At 40.6% G+C, this 19,787-nt stretch overlaps 1 protein-coding gene across 2 annotated transcripts in view; it reads right to left on the reverse strand.

Moving 5' to 3' along the window:
* The window catches only part of atp11c (ATPase phospholipid transporting 11C), a 169,944-nt gene that overhangs the window by 77,594 nt on the left and 72,563 nt on the right, over positions 1 to 19,787 (reverse strand). For both annotated transcript variants that reach the window (XM_060832399.1, XM_060832398.1), the window contains exons 8-14: positions 17,954 to 18,004; positions 16,147 to 16,211; positions 15,841 to 15,922; positions 14,699 to 14,849; positions 11,634 to 11,831; positions 7,009 to 7,179; positions 4,420 to 4,577 (exon numbers count right to left, since the gene is read on the reverse strand). In XM_060832399.1, the coding sequence (XP_060688382.1) occupies positions 4,420 to 4,577; positions 7,009 to 7,179; positions 11,634 to 11,831; positions 14,699 to 14,849; positions 15,841 to 15,922; positions 16,147 to 16,211; positions 17,954 to 18,004 (876 nt within the window). The remainder of the gene's footprint in view (positions 1 to 4,419; positions 4,578 to 7,008; positions 7,180 to 11,633; positions 11,832 to 14,698; positions 14,850 to 15,840; positions 15,923 to 16,146; positions 16,212 to 17,953; positions 18,005 to 19,787) is intronic.

The raw sequence follows: 19,787 nt of genomic DNA on the forward strand, positions 1-19,787 counted from the left end.
TCCAGCATCTGCAGCACCCACTTTTGGCTAGGAATACTGTGGCAAGTAACATATCTCCTGGCTAGCCAGAAATGCCCACATCCCACCAATGAATCAATTAAAGCAAATGCACAACCTCTGGAGAACAAAATGCACAAACTCAGATCCAGTGTGCACTGCGGGATTGCTGTGCACTCTGCTTCGCAGAAACCTGGCTCAACCCATCCATTCCAGATTATGGACTTCAGGCTGATGGTTTTTCTATCCATCATATAGAACAGAGGACATAGAAAAATACAGTTCAGTACAGGCCCTTTGGCCCTCAATGTTGCGTCGACCCAAGACAACGTAACCTACACTAGCCCACTATCCTCCATATGCCTATCCAATGCCCATTTAAATGCCCATAAAGAGGGAGAGTCCACCACTGCTACTGGCAGGGCATTCCATGAACTCACGACTCGCTGAGTAAAGAATTTACCCCAACATCTGTCCTATACCTACCACCCCTTAATTTAAAGCTATGCCCCCTCATAATAGCTGACTCCATATGTGGAAAAAGGTTCTCATGGTCAACCCTATCTAAACCTCTAATCATCTTGTACACCTCTATCAAGTCACCCCTAAACCTTCTTTTCTCCAATGAAAACAGCCCCAAGTGCATCAGCCTTTCCTCATACGATCTTCCTACCATACCAGGCAACATCCTGGTAAACCTCCTCTGCACCCATTCCAGTGCCTCCACATCCTTCCTATAGTATGGCGACCAAAACTGCACACAATACTCCAGATGCGGCCACACCAGAGTCTTATACAACTGCAACATGACCTCAGGACTCCGGAACTCAATTCCTCTACCAATAAAAGCCAGTACGCCACATGCCTTCTTCACAGCACTATTTACCTGGGTGGCAACTTTCAGAGATCTGTGTACATGGACACCAAGATCCCTCTGCTCATCCACACTACCAAGTATCCAACCATTAGCCCAGTACTCCATCTTCTTGTTACTCTAACCAAAGTGAATGACTTCACACTTAGCTACATTGAACTCCATTTGCCACCTTTCTGCCCAGCTCTGCAGCTTATCTATATCCCGCTGTAACCTGCCACATCCTTCCTCACTGTCAACAACTCCACCGACTTTCGTATCATCCGCAAACTTGCTCACCCAACCTTCTAGCTCCTCCTCCAGGTCATTTATAAAAATGACAAACAGCAATGGTCCCAAAACAGATCCTTGCGGAACACCGCTAGTAACTGCATCCAACTGCAACTGCAACTCTCAACTGTGCTCAGGTAAGACAAAGGATGGCGGGGTTTGCTTTTTAATCAACAACTTGTGGTATATGGACATTGCAACTCTGGGCAGCCACTGGTCCCCAAACCTTGAATTCCTCACCATCAAATGCTGTCCTTATCTACCATGGGAATTTACTGCTGCTTTACTAACTGGTGTGTACATCCCTCCATAAGCAAAGGTTGAGGAAGCTCTGGATGTGCTTTACTCCACCACTAACACCTTGGTAACGGAACATCCTGAAGCCTGTTTATTCTAACTGGTGCCTTCAAACAAGCCAATCTAAGGAAGGTGTTGCCCAAGTACCACCAGAACATTACTTGCCCCAGCAGGGGCCCGAACACTTTAGACCACTGCTATACCACAGTGAAAGATGCCTACCACCCCACCCACATTTCGGAAACTCCGACCACTATGCCATGTTTCTTCTCCCAGCTTACAGGCAAAAGCTCAAGCAGAAGACCCCTTTGCAGATACAGTCCAGTGCTGGTCAGAGGAGGCAGAGGATCAACTCCAGTGCTGTCTGACATCGGCTGATTGGGCTATGTTCAAACAGTCTGCAGGTACCTTGGGTGAGTATGCCGCCACCACCACCATCAAAGACTTTATCAGCAAGTGTATGGAGGACTGTATACCAAGGAAGTCAATCCGGGCATTCCCCAACAGGAATCCCTGGATAAATCAGGGCATACAGAACCTGCTGAAAACTAGGCATGTGGCCTTCAGATCAGGAGACATACTCAAATATAAGGAACCCAAGTATGACCTTCGCAGAGCCATTAAGACAGCCAAGGCCCACTACCAATCCAAACTAGAGACCCAGACAGACACCCAGCGACTATGGCAAGGACTGAATGACATCACAGGTTCTAAAAAAAAAGAGACAGTGCAAGATAGCAGACGATGACACATCCCTCCCAGATCATCTCAACGCGTTCTATGTTAGCTTTGAGCAGAATTTTGGTGGAGGGGTAATACCTATTCCGACAAGTCCTGATGAACCTATCCCAACAGTCACTGCATCAAAGGACAGAGTGGTTTTCCTTCGTGTGAACCCAAGGAAAAAGATGGGTCCAGATGGAGTGCCAGGCCGTGCACTCAGAGCATGAGCAGATCGACTGGCAGAGGTCTTCTCGGACACCTTCAACCTCTCCCTGCAGCAGGCCATTGTCCCTGTCTTTTTCAAGAGGCCAACATCATCCCTATGTCTTAGGAGGCAAATGCAGCATGTCTCAATGACTATCAGTGGCCCTAACTTCGGTGGTCATGAAGTGCTTTGAACGGCTGGTCACAGCATTAATCAACTCCAGTCTCCCCACTACTCTTGACCCACTCCAATTTGCCTATCGGACCAACAGCTCCACATCAGGTGTCATATCATTTGGCCTTCACTCCTCCCTCGAACATCTTGACACCAAGAACAGCTACATAAGAATCCTACTCATGACTACACTTCAGCCTTTAATACTATTATCTCCCGAGACTGATTACTCAGTTAGTTAGTGATCTCTCTGCAACTGGATCCTCAGTTTCCTGACACACAGACCACAATCAGTGAAAATTGGGGACAACATTTCACCCTCACAGACATTTAACATTGCAGACCCCCAGGAGTGCATACTCAGCCTCCCAATGTACTCACTGTATACCCAAGATTGCGTTGCCAAATAACAGACTAAGTTCGCTGATGACACCACCACAGTCGGTTGAATCTCAGATGGTGATGATATACTACAGACGGGAGGGAGACCTGGAAAAATGGTGCACTGAGAACAACACGGCTCTCAATCATTGTCAGCAAATGTCAGCAAAAGCAGGGAACTGATTATTGACTTTCGAAGGGATGTTACTTATGCCCCCCGACACATCAACAACACAGAGGTGGAACGAGTGGAGAGCGTCAAACACCTGGGAGTGGTCATCCACAACAAGATTTCTTGGACTCTTCATGTGGATGCACTGGTTACAAAGGCCCAACAATGTCTCTTCTTACTCAGGCAACTAAGAAAAATTGGCATGACGGTGAATACCCTTTCCAACTTTTATTGGTTCGCCATCAAGAGCATTCTGTTTGGATGTATCACTATCTAGTATGGCAGCTTTACCATTCAAGATTGGAGACAGTTACAGAGACTAGGGAACTCTGCCTGGGCAAAAAAAATGGCCAACCTCCGAACTACAGAATCCATCTACCAGGCCCTCTGTCAAGGAAAGGCTGCCAACATTCTCAAAGATCCATCCCATCCTGGCAATGTTTTTCTACAACCTCTACCATCAGGGAGAAGGTACAAACAGACAGACAGACAGACACACACACACCTATCCACCCACCCCCACACCAACCAGCCGGTTTCACAACAGTTTCTATTCTACTGTTATTAGAATACCGAATGGACTCTCAAACTCTTAGCATTCGCCTGTGCTTTTTGTTTTACTGCTGTTTACCTATTATTTACTTATCTATGCTATTTAACTTTGATCTGCCTGCATTGCTCACAAGACAAAGCTTTTCACTGTGCCTCAGTACATGTGACAATAAATTCCAATTCAATTCAAACTTCAAAATGATTTTAAAAGTTGTCCACTTTAACCATTCTTGACTAATAAAAAAAATCCCAGTTGACCAGGCTTCCAACATTTTTTAAGCAACGATGTTTTAAAACAGGTAAGAATACATTGAATGTAGGACTCAGGTGCACAAATATGTCGAATAACAGACCAGAGTTAAGGTGCAGGAACTAAGCTCACAGGTGTCAAATATCAAGACCCAAGGATTGAATTCAAGTCACAAAAGTAATACTAGTTATTTTTCTATGTGTTTTTCTTGCTTCACAAAAAGACACTTTGGAAATGCAGCAATTACAACAGAAAACAACAGTGACACAATGACTGCATGTATCCTGAATGCAATCAGGATAAAGTTCTAATGGCAATGATTACAAGGAAATGAGGTAGGAACAAATGTTGAATACACTTGCAATTTAATACACTAAACTCCAGTTTATTCTCCCTTAAGAACAAACACAAGGGAGATTTCTTAATTTTCCTTGTATTCTTACTATTATTTCTTTCTCTGTAAATAGAGAAACCTATATTCTAAATACAAATAACAGAGATCATAAAATACTTTTGATTCTTACGTTTTAGCACCTTGTACCAAAGCAACTTCATCTGGAGATGATGAGATATATGTATATGAGCCCCCATGCTGCTTTAACAGACCATCTACTTTGTCTTCTTCTTTTACTTGAACAGTGTGGCATAAGCATAGAGCACGAAGAAACAGCTCCTCTTTTTCCTGAAAACACAGTCAGAAATGCAGCCAAATGTGCAATTTAAAATAACATGCATGCTCAAATTATGGAACATACAACATTACAGCGCAGTATAGGCCCTTCGGCCCTCTATGTTGGGCTGACCTGTCATACCAAAGTTAAAAGAAAAAACAAGACAGTTTCAAAGTAATTTTAAACGGCTGAAAAAAACTCTGGTATTTTACAAATTACTTCAAACAAATCGCTCAAAACATTCACCTCCTTTCAGTCTGAAGAGGAAATGAATCACAGGACAATAAGAGGAAAACTAACTGGATAACTTTCAAAAAGCCAGCACAAGCTCATGGACCCGAGTGGCCTCTTCCCATCATATATCATTCTACAGTTTTATCTTTTGTTTCCGTACTCATTTCCAAATCACATTCTTTTTGCCTTGTATCCCATTACTCATGCAATTTGATTATTCTGCCCTATCACAGACTGCTCCAATTTGATTTTTTTTCTAGCCTGTTTTTCCTGATTTGTTTGTTTAGAAATGCTTCACCTTAAACATCCTACACTTTTGATTAAAGTTTATCAATCTGAAACTTTTACAAACGTTGTCTGACCGGTCGAATATTTCCAACACTGTTTTTATTTCAGTTTCAAAGTTAGCTCCCTCATGTTGTTTATTTCTGTTTCCTTCCTGTAATTCACATGTTTTCAGTCTAACTCTGCTCCAAGCAGAGCTAACATCTTGCGTAATGGTGAACAAAACAACTATCTAGCTGGCACCTGAATCAACTTGCCAATAAAAAAATACTCTCAACTGAATAGAATCATTCCTTCACAAACAAAGCAGCATCTTATCATTCACAAAAAAATTCATTTGGTTGTTTTCCAAACATTTCTTTTTCTTTACTGCAATTGTTTTTTCATGAGCCAATGTTTTTGTCAATATCAAACAAATTAAGAAATCTGCAAACATTTGTTCTGAAACATCAAATACTTTATTGGGCAACTATTTTTCTCTCATTTCATACATTTGCTTTAAAAATGGATTTTTTTCAGTCAAGTTGAAGCAGACTAGATAAATAACTCACGGCATTAATGTGGCACCATGTTTATTTGAAAGGAGACCACCCCAATCAAGTCCTTTCCCTTAAACAAAACCCCCAAGTTACATCACCTAAGCCCCTCATCCTACCCAATAATCTGTGGAGACAGAGGGCATTATCTTTCTCACATTAGGGGTGCGGGGACAATTGTCATTTTCACAGTGAGATCGCTGATTGCACAGAAACACCTGGGATTGAAACAGCATGCTTCCTGATCTCCAAGATTATTCCTTTTTTTTCCACCTTAAACCCAGTGCCAATGGATATTTCAAAATTATATCCCTCAGAAAACCACTGACTATTCATGCTTGTGAAGCAGAGAATTACACGTGTACCAAACAACTGCCAGGCAACAGCTGACAAAGCCCAACGTTAAAAAAAAAGACCACACCAATCAGGCCTGCCAACCTACATTTCATTTCTTTCCCTCTTGCCAGGAAAGATAAAGTGGTATGTAAATAAAATGTGTAGATTATTTACTATGACTGTAGGATATCTAATGGTCATCCCCTCTTGGACCCTCTTGTTAACCTATCTGATAGCCACATGTGAAACAAGCATTTCTAAATGGAATTGGCATCAGCTAACGTGGGGTCACACAATATTTCCTTGGTGTTTAAGATAGGAGTTGAACTTTCAGTGCCAATGCTTTTTGCGGTCTGTGCACTTCCTGCTCCTGGTGCATTCTACCTGTCATTTTGAAGGCTTAAGCTGTTTATTAGACCACTATACTAAATCCATATACTACTTTAAGCAATTAAGGACTTTGAAATTTAAAAGGGCTTTAATGTAAATTCGATGTTTAGTACAAACACCAGTTTCCACCTCTCCCTTCTGGATCTAACCCCTAACTGGGGAAGAACCCCAGCTCTTACTTTACATATCAATAAACCCACTGCCCAAAAGAAAGTACTTAAAAGAACTTTTGCTTTATGAATAAGCCTACCACCAATTAAACACCCAACAAACAATTTACAAACACAGTCCCCAAGTGTAGTATCACAATAACAAACAAAACTCAGACATGTGGTCATCCCCCAATTTTTCTCAGAACCTGCTCCACACCAACGTACCAACTTCAGTGGGTTCCTTTAAAATCTGCCCATTTCAGATAATCAAATGTTTTGTCAAAGAGATAGGTTTTAAAGAGGAAAGTGAAGTAGTGAGGCAGAAGGTACTGGAAAGCTGAGGTCCTGGGCAATTAAAGGTATCATCACCAATAATACAGCTAATAACACTGAGGATGCAGAAGAAATCAGAATTGGAGGAACACATACTTCAGATATTTGCAGTCTGGAGCAGATTACGGATAAGAATTATATTCAAAAATAGGCAATGCCAGATAAAATAATGTTACCTTTCCAGCCATTCCACAGACACTACTACAAGGACCATCATTTGAAGAGATTCCATCCACAACACATGAATCAACGAAGTTTTTATACTTGAATCCATCTATGCAACATTCAATAAATTCCATGTTGTTCTCAGTCAGGGTTCCAGTTTTATCCGTGAAAACATACTGGATCTACAACCAGACAGATAGGAATTAAAAGACAATAAATAAAAAAAAATCTCTGCAGATCAAGACTCAAGACAGAAAAACGTGACACGCTTTGAGTGGCCCATATTTTTAAAAATACCTCAATTTGATAAACAACAAAATAAGATTTTGATTTTGTTTAATATCAAAAATCAATCAAAGCAAGAATCAGAAAATGGTAGCAGTGCATGAGAAAAAATATTCCTGGAATTGGAAATGTCACCTCACTATTTAAAGAAGAGAGAGAGAAAAAAAAACATGGACCTCCGGATCTGTAGTAGGAATAATACTGCAATCTGTTATAAAATAATGCGGTAAATGGATATTCAGAGGACAATGACTTAATTGGGCACAGCACAGATTTGCGAGTGGGAAATCGTGATTGACAAACTTGGAGGTTTTTGATAGAAAATTAACAAAATTGATAAAGGAGAGCCAATGGACGACAGTAACATCCCCATTATCTGGAACTCTCATGCAACTAGCAACTGATAGGATTAGGTTGCCTCAGTCTGGGAATGAATTGCCTGGTTGTCTCTCTTTCCACCCCACTCTTTTGATCAAACCCTTCGCTGACTGCATTTCTGAGTAGCTGTTGTCACAATCAACACGCTGAGGTAACTGGCACCTCTCACTCAGTGTACACCAAATAAGGCAGATTTACTGTAGGACATTTAGTAATCTTTTGATAACACCCCCCCCCCCACACAGGAAATTGGTTATTTAAATTAATGCACATTGGATGAGATGGTAATGAATTGGCATCAATTAAGATTGGCTAACAGGCAGACTACAGTAAGAATAAACAGACCATTCATGCATTGAAAGGCTGTGTTTTGTGGGATACCGCAAAGATCAGTGGCTGCAGCTGCTCATGTTAAAGAGGCAGGAACCAAAAGTAATATTTCCAAATTTGCAGATGATACAAAACTAAACAGAAACGTGGATAGAAATAGTAATATAGTACAGCGGCTTCAGGAGGATGTGGAGGACTTTAGCGAGTAGATAAGAATATAAGTTGCAAAATAATATGAAAAAAATGACAGGTTACCCACTTTGGCAGAAAGAACACATATGCAGAGTGTGTTTTAAATGGGAAGAGGATGGAAAATATAGATGCATAAAGGGACCTGGATGTCTTTGTCAATGGGTCACTGAAGGCAGATTCAGCAAGTTGTGAAGTAGGCTTGCCTTTATGGAAAGAATTTGAGTACGGAATCCCGGACTTACAAATACCCGACTTACGAATGAGATCCCATCTGTGGTTTTAATTTTAAAAGACCCGACCCGTGAACAGCTGCGCCTCATTGTCCTGCGTCGCGCTCCGACTTATGAACGGACTCCAGAATTGGACCTGTTTGCAGGCCAAGGACTTGATGGAGTAGTTGAGTCTTGCTTCAATTGTATAGGAGCTTCCTAAAACTGCACCCTGGCATAACAACTATCTAGGGTTGCTTTACCCTAGCCAGGATATTATTGCCATAGACGTATTGCAACAATGGTGCATCAAGCTTGTTCCCAAGATAGCAGGACTGCCTTGGACAAACTGGGCACATATTCCCTGACCTTACCTATATTCACGGAGAGAGATAGGAGAGACTGTATGGGCAAGTACTTAACTTGGTGAGAGGAAATTAGAATGCTATTAGGCAGGAACTGAGGCACCTAGATTGGGAACAGATGTTCTCAGGGATGTGGTGGTTATTTCGGAAGCACTTGCCGATAGTGCTGGACAGGTTTGTCTCACTGAGGGAAGGAAGGGATGGTAGGGTGAAAGAACCTTGGGTGACAAGGGATGTGGAATATCTAGTCAAGAGGAAGAAGGAAGCTTACTTAAGGTTGGGGAGGCAAGTATCAGATAGGCCTTTACAGGGTGACAGGGTAGTCAGGAAGGAACTGAAGAATGGACTGAGGAAAGCTAGGAGGGGGCATGAAAAAGCTTTAGCGAGTAGGATTAAGGAAAACCCTAAGGCATTCTACACTTCCGTGAGGAACAAGAGAATGGCCAGAGTGAGGGTAGGGCCGATCAGGGATAGTGGAGGGAACTTGCGCCTGGAGTCGGACTAAGTATGGGAGATTCTTAATGAATACTTTGCTTCAGTATTCACTATTTAGAGGGACTTGACATTGCTAAGGACAGCATGAAACAGACTGGTATGCTGGTACAGGTTGATGCTCGGAAGAAGGATGTGTTGAAAAATTTGAAAAATCGTAAGGATAGATAGATTCCCTAAGCCAGATGGGATATACAGAAGCGACGGAAGAGATAGCTGCGCCTTTGGCTATGATCTGTGTGCTCTCATTGGGCACTGGAGTAGTGCCAGATGATTGTAGGGTGGCAAATCTTATTCCCTTGTTCAAGAAAGGGAATAGAGTTAATCCTGGGAATTACAGACCAGTTAGTCTTATGCCTGTGGTGAGCAAAGTAATGGAGAGGACTCAGAGACTGGATTTATGACTACTTGGGAAACCATAGTTTGATTAGAGAGTCAGCAAGGCTTTGTGAGGGGCAGGTCATGCCTCACTAACTTTATTGAGCTCCTTGAAGATGTGACAAAATATGTTGATGAAGGTAGAACAGTTGATGCGTGCATGGATTTTAGCAAGGCAATTGATAAGCATCCCCATGGTAGGCTCATTCAGAAAGTAAGGAGGCATGGGATACAGGGAAACCTGTCTGTCCGGATACAGAATTGGCTGGCCCATAGAAGACAGAGGATAGTAGTAGACAGAAAGTATTCAGCCTGGAACTTGGTGACCAGTGGAGTTCTGCAGGGATCAGTTCTGGGACCTCTGCTCTTTGTGATTTCTATGAATGACTTAGATGAGGAAGTGGAAGGGTGAGTCAGTAAGTTAGCTGATGACATGAAGATTGGTCTTGTGGATAGTGTTGAGGGCTGTTGTAGGTTGCAACGGGATATTGACAGGATGTAGAACTGGGCATGTAAGTGGCACACGGAGTTCAACCTTAAGAAGGGAGAAGTGATCCACATTGGAAGGTAGAATTTGAATGCAGAATACAGGGCTAAAGGTAGGATTCTTGGCAGTTTGGAGGAATAGAGGGATCTTAGGGTCCATGTCCATAGATCTCTCAAAGCTGACACCCAAGTTGATAGGATTGTTAAGAAGGCGTATGGTGTGGTGGTTTTCATTAGCAGGCGGAACTGAGTTTAAGAGCAGCAAGGTTATGCTGCAGCTGTTTAGAGCCCTGATTAGACCAGACTTGGAATATTGTGTTCAGTTCTGGTCACCTCATTATAGGAAAGATGTGGAAGCTTTAGAGAGTGTGCAGAAGATATTTACTACGTTGCTGCCTGGACTGGAGAGTGCCTAATGAAGAAAGGTTGAGGGGGCTAGGGCTTTTCTCATTGGAGCAAAAAAGGAGGAGAGGTGACTTGATGGAGGTGTAAAGATGACAAGAGGCATGGATAGAGTGGATAGCCAGAGACTTTTTCCCAGGGCAGAAATACCTATCACAAAGAGGCATAATATTAAGGTAACTGAAGAAAGGCTTAGGAATATGTTAGAGGTAGCTTCTTTATACAGGGAGTGATGGGTGCGTGGAATGCATTGCCAGCAGTGGTAGTGGAGTCAGATACATTAGGGACATTTAAACAACTCTTGGATAGGCACACAGAAGCTAGTACAATGAATGGTATGATCTTAAGAGTAGGTAGAAGGCCGGAACAACATTGAAGGCTGAAGGGCCTGTACTGTGCTGTACTGCTCAAGAGTTTCAAAGGATGAGAGCTGATCTTATTATAACCTACAAAATACTCAAATTGATTAATGAGATAAATGCAGGTAATGTTTTTTGAAGAGGATCATATTGAACTCAAAACATTACCTGTTTCTCTCTTCCCAGATGCTGCATGTTTCTCAGACATTCTATTTTTATTTCAGAACTGCTTGGGAGTCAAAGAACCAATTGTCACAATTTAAAAATAATGGGGAAGCCATTTAGAATGGAGAGGAGTCAAAGCTGTCTTACTCAAAGGATTGTGAGTGTTTGTGATTTTCTCCTCTGAAGGTTTTGGAAACTCAATCTTTAAAGTTAAGGTAGAGATGGATAGATTTCTGATTAGTGCTGGTGCAAAGGATTATAGGAATGGTATGCGTAAAAGTGTTCGATCAGCCTTGACAAATGAAATGGCACAGCTAGCTTGACAGGCGAATGGCTGACTCCTGTTCTTAAAATGTTAAATTTAATGAAGAAAATGACTCTTCATGCAAGAAAAACTCTCACAGGGAGATACAACTGATCATTCTTAAGAATAGTTACTGGAGTAAGTTAAATTCTGTGAAACCATGTTTGTGCCTTAACCAGCTAAAATTACAGTTGTCTGCAAGAGAATTATTAACTCACATAGAACACAACATGACAATTCTACAAAGAAGCATCCAGTACATCACAACAGAGAATGTACTTTGGTACAGACCTGTCCCAGCTCCTCATTGAGATCAGATGTGTTTACCAGTGCGCCTTCACCCAAATGTTCATCGTACATGTCTTTATCCCACGTAATGAAGTAAGAACCCAAGAATTTCTGCATCTCCACAGTGACGTACATAGAAACTGGAATAATGAAGTTGAAGAGCACCATGTAGGAGAGGAAGTCGATGAACATCTTCAAAAGCTGTCAATAATGAAGTCAATTAGCTGAATATCCAGAACACTGCTCAGCTGCTTACTTCACCCACATCCATGTGCATTTTAAAGTTCTACCTTGTTCCTCAGCAGGAAATAAATAAAACTAAACACACAATTAGGTTTCAAATGGCTGATTGAAATAGGGGACTCTCTACTCTGGGACACAGACAGACATTTCTGTGGCTGTAAGTGAGACGTCAGGATGGCATTGCCTCCCTGGTGCCAAGGTCAAGGATATTTCGGTGGAAGTGTAAAATTTTCTGACAAAAGGGGACAGTGATGCAGGAAGTTGTGTGTTGGTACCAACAACAGGAATGAGGTTCTGCAGAGAGAATATAGGGAACTAAGCAGGAGGTTAAAAAGTAATTCCTTGTGGCTAATAATGTCTGGACAACTATGAAAGCCCCATGCTGGTGACAGCTAGAATAGGAGGATTCAGCAGATGAATGAGTGCCTGAAGAGCTAGTGCCGGGAGAAGGGATTCAGATTTTTAGATTATTGGAATCTCTTCAGGAATAGAAATGACCTGTATGAGAGGGATGGATTCCACCTGAATTAGTGGAATATCCTTGTCGCGAGATTTGTTACTACTTGTGAGGTTGGTCCAGTAGGTAAGGGAACAATTTCAATAGTCAAGGCAGACAAGAGCTAGGCAGAGAATGAGGTAAGACTGAAATTAAATTGCATTTACTTCAATGCATGACGCGTGACAGAATACGGAGATTAGGGCATGGTTGGGAACATGGGACTGGGATACAGCTACTACAGAAAGGTGGCTCTTGGATGGCCAGGACAGGCAGCTTAATATTCTAGTGTATAGATGCTATAGGAAGGACAGAAAGGAAGGCAAGAGAGGAAGGTGAGTGGCATTTTCTGTTAGGGGTAACATTACGGCTGTACTTAGGAAGGATATTCCTGGGAGATTGTCCAGTGAAGTTATATGGGTGGAAGAAAGAAACAAGAAAGGTGAGACTAACAATTTAGCAGTGAAAGCTCTTGTCAACTCAATGACTTCCATGTGAACATACTCAGGAGCATCTGATATGCAGCAATATACTCTCCTGGAGCTTCAAAACGCAGGCCGTACATTCATCAGTTCATATAGCTTTGAAAGTTACAGTTTCTTTCCTAGAGTCACCCTGTTTAGTAGAAACAGTCATGTAGTTCACACAAATCTGAAAGCAAGATGACAAACTCAGGTGCAAAAAAAAAGGTAAGCAGGGGCCTATATCATAGGTGAACGGTCATTGATAATTATATCAAATTGATTTATGATGTGGTTATGTAATGGAATGTGTTGTCTTTGTGTACTTAACCATGGAAGAAAATATAAGAAATAACTCTATTACATGTTAGCAGCATTGTTCTCTTAGATCAATTTTAAGATGAACAAATTACAATTGCTTCAAAATTCAAGTCAGTCAATCTCTTTGTTTAAAACAGGAGAACTGAGCAGAAACACACAATGTAATTATAAAGGATTCAGTTTAATGAAGAAAGCAGTTTGACTCTCAAAGACTTTCAAGTATGCATTTCCTTCCCAACAGCTGCTCAACCACATCATATCAACTACAATGGTTCCAGAAGGTAACTCAACACCACCTTCTTGAGGGCAATCAGGGATAAAAAGACAAATGCTGGCCTTGCCAGTGATGCATCAAGTACAAAACTTTTCAACAATATATTGTTGGTGTATTTTAATATACAGCTTTTTTCATTGTGAATCATACCCATTATTGTTTTGTTAATTTATAAAAATTAAACCAAGGAAAAAACTTGGAAAAATGCTTTTTCTTTGTCATGCATAACTTATATTTTTCCCAAATATATTGTGTTAACAGAGGAGGAAGTAGGTTTGAATTTAAAAAAATTGATAAATAAATTTCATTAGCATGTCATTAATTGTAAAAAGAAAATAAGCAATCCCATATTTTGAGAAATTATATCACTTTCACATCTTCAATTCCAACTCCGCTGAGACCATCACATCACAGAAACAAATAATAACAGTAATTGTGAAGTGAAAAATACTGCAGATTTCAATGGATTAGCTTCCATCATCCAGCTTCTTTAGTTAAGAACAGTTCCATCTTTTGTTCTAAGCTGATATCCATTAATAGTTTGAAAATGACTGTCAACACGGACAGAAAACCATAAGCTTACTTAGTTTTTCAGGTTCTGCTCACTCGGGCGTCTGGTAACACTAGTCACAAACTTAACATGAACAGCAAAGGGAAAGGATCTTAAAGTTATAAGCAAAAACAGAAATTGTTGGAAAAGCTTAGCAGGTCGGATTGGATTACCCTTTCTCAATTCTGAGGACTGTTTCCAACTGAGGAAAGGTCATTTGACCCAAAACATTAATTTTGATTTCTCTTCACAGATGTTTCCAGATCTGCTGAGCATTTCCAGCAATTTGTGTTTTTGTTTTTGATTTACAGCATCTGCAGTCCTTTTGGTTCTTCAAGTTATATTTAGATTTAGTAAAAGATTACAGTAGAGTAGATATAATCAGAGCAGAAACAATTAGGGAAAGGATTAAGAAATAACAGGAAGATAGAGGATAACAAATTAAAATTTAAACCACTTTAATCAATAAAGTATTCAATTTCACAAGTTACAAATCAATACTAAAAGTTACTTGGAACCTTTTGAGCAATTGAAAAATACTGTGACAAATGTTAATACATCAACAATGGTGCATCAAAAACATAAAAAGAACTCAGGTAGTCCTGAGAAACAACTGTTACACTGTAACTGCCAGAATGTGAATTGTGACATGAAAACATTTTTCAGTTTTGTGGATAGAAATCTTCTCCTAAGTATAAAAATGAGTTGAATGTATTCCAGTACCTGGTTGATATTTTTTTCTTTGCCTGTTTTTGAACTATACCAAGGCTCATCATTAGCAGGATCACTTTGCCAAATGTATTTCATCGTGGTGCCTATCAAAGATTTACTGACCAATATGCACAAGTACACTATTAAAAAAACATTAATTGACCTGCAAGACAAAAACAAAAAAATCAAATTATATTTGTTATGGTGATATATAATACTAATAATGAAACTATAAAAGAAGTTTTGATCTTTAAATTGGCTTCAATAATCATAACATGCAAATCTATGAAGGAACTCAATCTAGCAGTGTCAGTTCTGACTCAGTAATGTTCTACTTTCCTTTTTTCAATTACTCTAACTCTGTCTTGACAGATTCTGATCAATTTTTCAGGCAACTCAGCATTGATTTGAGCACTACTGTAAGAGCTCACCTGTCTTAGATTAACACACTACCTAGTTCTTTTGCCCCACCGATTCTCTGCCCACAATCTTTTGAAACATCTCCTCTATTCCTATATTTCACTCTACGTAGTTCACAATCTATAATATCCTATGGTAGCAAAGAAAACTTGTTTAGAAAGTCAGTACCTTTATAGATTATCTTGCGCTATAGAAGAGTCATCTTGCATTAAAAAGTTTTATATTAGATTACTTAGTGTGGAAACAGGCCCTTCAGTCCAACAAGTCCACACCGACCCTCTGAAGAGCAACCCACCCAGACCCATTCCCCTACATTTCCTTTGCTTATTATAACAAAACAATTAAAAATATTATTGTGCAAAATTTTCGAAGATTGGAGACAGTGATTTTTAATTTCTGAAATATTTTAGTGGTATTACAACATATGAATCAGACAACTATGTTGTTAACCTCAAAATGTATTTTTGGGGACTGCAGTTACTGGCATGATTGATTTGAAATTCTACACCAGTACATCATCTATTATCCAACCCACCTGCCCCTACCCTCCCTCCCCCTTCACCCCACACCCCATCCCACCACTGTCCCCTTGCTAAACACAGAACAGATATGACAAAACATTCCATGAAAAACACTATTAGCCGTAGTAGCAGTAATGAAACTCAGTGAAATAACTTTCAAAATCTACATGCATTGTTTCAAATGAAATGCACAAGTCACAAGAATGTAATTACTTTTCCACCACAGAGCGTTTCTGTGACTTTCCTTGGTAATTCAAGGCCATTTTCGTTTCCATCCCAGTATATATGGCAACACCTGAAATTCACAGTTGAAAAGGAATGTCTATTACTCAGTGCAGATAAATATATACACGTTGAAATTTCTGAAAAATCATTTTATGTTAGGTGCTATGAACCAGTGTAGTCCATATTGACAGAGCTCAAAATCATATCCGTAAAGATACTTATAATAAACAAATATCGGTGTCACAGTGGTCTGTACAGGTAGAAGCAGTTTCACAACAGCCACACAAAGCTTACCATATATCTTATCCGTGTTCTTTAACGTGGCTCCTCTTAAAAGCAGGTTTTCAGGGCCCAAAGATCTAACATAAATAAGTAAATCTCAGTTTGAGAAAAGGAAGAAGAAAAATTCATCCAATTTAAAAAATTCCATGCAGGTCTAAACATAGTCAGGAACTCCGTTAAGAAAATTTGTGTACAAGTTAGAAAGTGTGTATATTTGAGCAACCTATTCACTCAACGTCTGCAGGTGTGTTTTCAAAATATTTCTCTGATACCAACAAAACATCATGATTTGTTTCCCATTTGTTCAAGTCATATGGCTCTGTATGGTGGACCATCGTTTATCATTAAGGGTGGCATAGTGGCTTGAGGGTGGCATGGTGGCTCAGTGGTTAGCACTGCTGCCTCACAGCATCAGGGACCTGGCTTCAATTCCAATCTCGAGCGTGTCAGTTTGGAGGGTGCACATTCTCCCAGTGTCTGTGAGAGTTTCTTCCGGGTGCTCCGGTTTCCTCCCGCAATCCAAAGATGTGCCAGTTAGGTGAACTGGCCATATTAAATTGCTGAGTGTTCAGGGATGTGTAGGTTAGCTGTATTAGTTAGGGGTAAACGTACAGAGTACAGAAATGGGTCTAGATGGGTTACTCTTCAGAGGATCAGTGTGGACCTGTTGCGTCAGATGGCCTGTTTCCACTGTAGGGATTCTATTCCATTCTATCCTTGAGGAGCAAGTGGTCAGCTGCCATGTTCAACTACAGCAGTTCATTTAGTACAGGTATATATCCTTAATGCAGTTAGAAATTGAGTTCCAGAACTCTGTGAAAAATGAAGCAGCAACCTACTTATGAGGAGTAGCTTCGAGGCAAAATTGCAGCTGGTGGTATTCCCATGTACCTGTTGCCCTTGTCTTTTGGGATGGTCAGTCGTGCAATTGGAAGGTGCTATCCAACAAAGCCGCAGCAGATTTCTGCTGTGCATCTAGTAGATGGCACACACTGCTGCAACCTAGCGTCATGATGAAGGGAGTGGATATTTGTGGATGTCTGCTTTGTACTGGATGGTGTTCTTCAGTGTTGTGGGAGCTGCATTCATCTAGGCAAGTGGAGAGTATTTTCTCATACTCCTGATGTGTGCCTTGTAGACAGTGGACAGACTTTGGAGAGTCAGGATGCAGATCACAAGCTTCAGAATTCCTCGCCTCTGACTTATTCTTATAGACCGTATTTATAAGTCCAGTCCAGTTTCCAGTCAGTGCTAATTCCCAGAACGTTGATAGTGGGGGATTCCGTAATGGTTATATCACCGAATGTCACGGACAGTGGTTACACGCAACTTGTTGGAGATGGGTATTGCTTCCCAGTTTTACTTGCCGTTTCGTCAGTCTGAGCCTGGATGTTGCCCAGGACTTCTGGTAGTTGGACATGAAACGGCATCAATTCAACCTGCTGTACCAATGACTTGCACATCTGAAGTTGGAATTAAATTAGTTGTAGCTCGTTCACTATTATATTTATTTAAAGATATTCCTTATAATAAATACATTACATGATCAAATTAGTAATCAGGGAATTTTGCTTTGAGATAAAAACTTCCAACATAAAGGTCAAGGTTTCAATACCAACATTCGCAAAATTGTTATTGATATGAATTATTTTTTCAGTTTAGGATAACAAATAAAATTGGCTCTAACTTTCACCCCACCAACGCAACACATCCCAGAAGCCAACGTACAGCTTCAATGTAAGCCCGGTTCAATAGATGGGAAAGCATTTATACAGTGCACGGTGCACACTTAAGTATGATCACATATCATAACTTGTACCTTGCAACTGGTTCTTGCTTATCACTGAAAACATGAACGCGTCCAACAAACCTGCAATGATCAAATTTTGTATTAGAGAAGCAAAACTCTATTTCAAAACCAAAGAGGCTCTAACTGTTCTACACTGTAGTAAGTGAATACAGAATTTTTTAATCTCAGAGTTGTGAAGACAAGACACTTAAAGTACTTAAAAACTAGTAGGCAGATTTTCTGCAAAAGGGGAGTTCTGGCCTGGTGAAGATCAGCTATGATATTGTTGAACGGTGGGGTAGACTTGAATGGCCAAGTGGCCTACTCCTGCTCCTATTCTTAGGTAGAGTTATTTTACTGTTACCATTCATATTTAGTCTGCCTAGAAAAAGAAACTGCCAAAATACTCTCAATTTGCAGTATCAATTACTAGGCATGAATTTCGTAAAATGTAAAAACAAAATGTGATCACATCTTAAATTTGAGTAATAAGATGTTAACTTATTTTGTGGCAGTGTTGGGACCCTGATTAATTTTGTCATTTGTAGTTTGGTGCTGGAACCTGAGCTCAGAACTAAAGATAACCTTTGGACTGTAAGCAGAAGCTTGTTTTGCTTTTCAAAAAGCAAGAGAACAACAAACTGATATTTATGAAGCCAGGCCAGTAAATGAAGTACAGGTTGATTCTTGTTCAAAGAACTTTGTAGATGTTTTGGTTGTGGAGTTGCTTTATGCTCAAGCAGTTTGCAGATACTGAATTTAAGTGGAGTCTCGAGGGAGATAACTAGTCCAAACAGAAATCCCATTTTGAACTTGCTTTTGTACTGTGTTTAAGTCAAAAGGATTGTACCTACAAAAGCTGAAGGACAGAGGTCTGATTGCTCCCTGGTGTGTCCTTTCACGATCAATTTATTGAAAGTTCGAGAATAGAATTTCAGTTATAAATATTAATACTCCTTGGAGTCGACTGGAAGCTATCTGGATGCACGTGTATCTTTAGAAACCAAGCAAGACACAATACCACACACTTATGAGATTCTGGATTGTGGAGACTGCTTAAGTGACTGGCCAGTTACACGTTTTCTAATAAAGAAAATCTGTTAACTGCATCTGTTTATCTTTGCATGAGTGGAGATAAGAAGACATTCTTTCACCCAAAGAGTGGTGAGTTGTGGAATTCATTACCACAGGAAGTAGTTTCTTTTCCCACAAAGATTAGATTTCCTACAGAGTGGAAACAGGGCTTGCGGCCCAACCAGGCCACACCAACCCTCCGAAGAGTAACCCACCCAGGCCCATTTCCTTCTGAATGATGCACCTAACACTATGGGCAACATAGCATAGCCAATTCGCCTGACCTGCACATCCCTGGACCTTGGGAGGAAACCGGAGCATCCGGGAGGAAACTCAACAGACACAAGGAGAATGTGCAAACTCCACATGGAATGTCCAAACTCCAGTCGCCCAAGGCTGGAATCGAACCTGGGACCCTGGTGTTGTGATGCAGCGGTGCAAACGGTTAATACCAAAATATTAATGCATTCAAGGGATTGCTAGGTATAGCCCTTGGGGTAAATGGTATCAAAGATTATGTGCAGAAAGCAGGATTAGGATATTGAGTTGGACGATCAGCCATGACTGTGATGCCGACCCGTCCATGTCGACCAGATACCCCAAACCAATCTAGTCCCAACTGTCAGCACCAGGCCCACATCCCTCCAAACCCTTCCCATTCATATACCCATCTAAATGCCTCCTAAAATGTTGCAATTGAACCAGCCTCACCACTTCCTCTGGCAGCTCATTCCATACACTTACCACCATCTGCATGAAAAGGTTGCCCCTTAGGTCTCTCTCATATCTT

The sequence above is a fragment of the Hemiscyllium ocellatum genome, chromosome 11 (assembly GCF_020745735.1).
Source record: "Hemiscyllium ocellatum isolate sHemOce1 chromosome 11, sHemOce1.pat.X.cur, whole genome shotgun sequence".
Lineage (NCBI taxonomy): Eukaryota > Metazoa > Chordata > Chondrichthyes > Orectolobiformes > Hemiscylliidae > Hemiscyllium > Hemiscyllium ocellatum.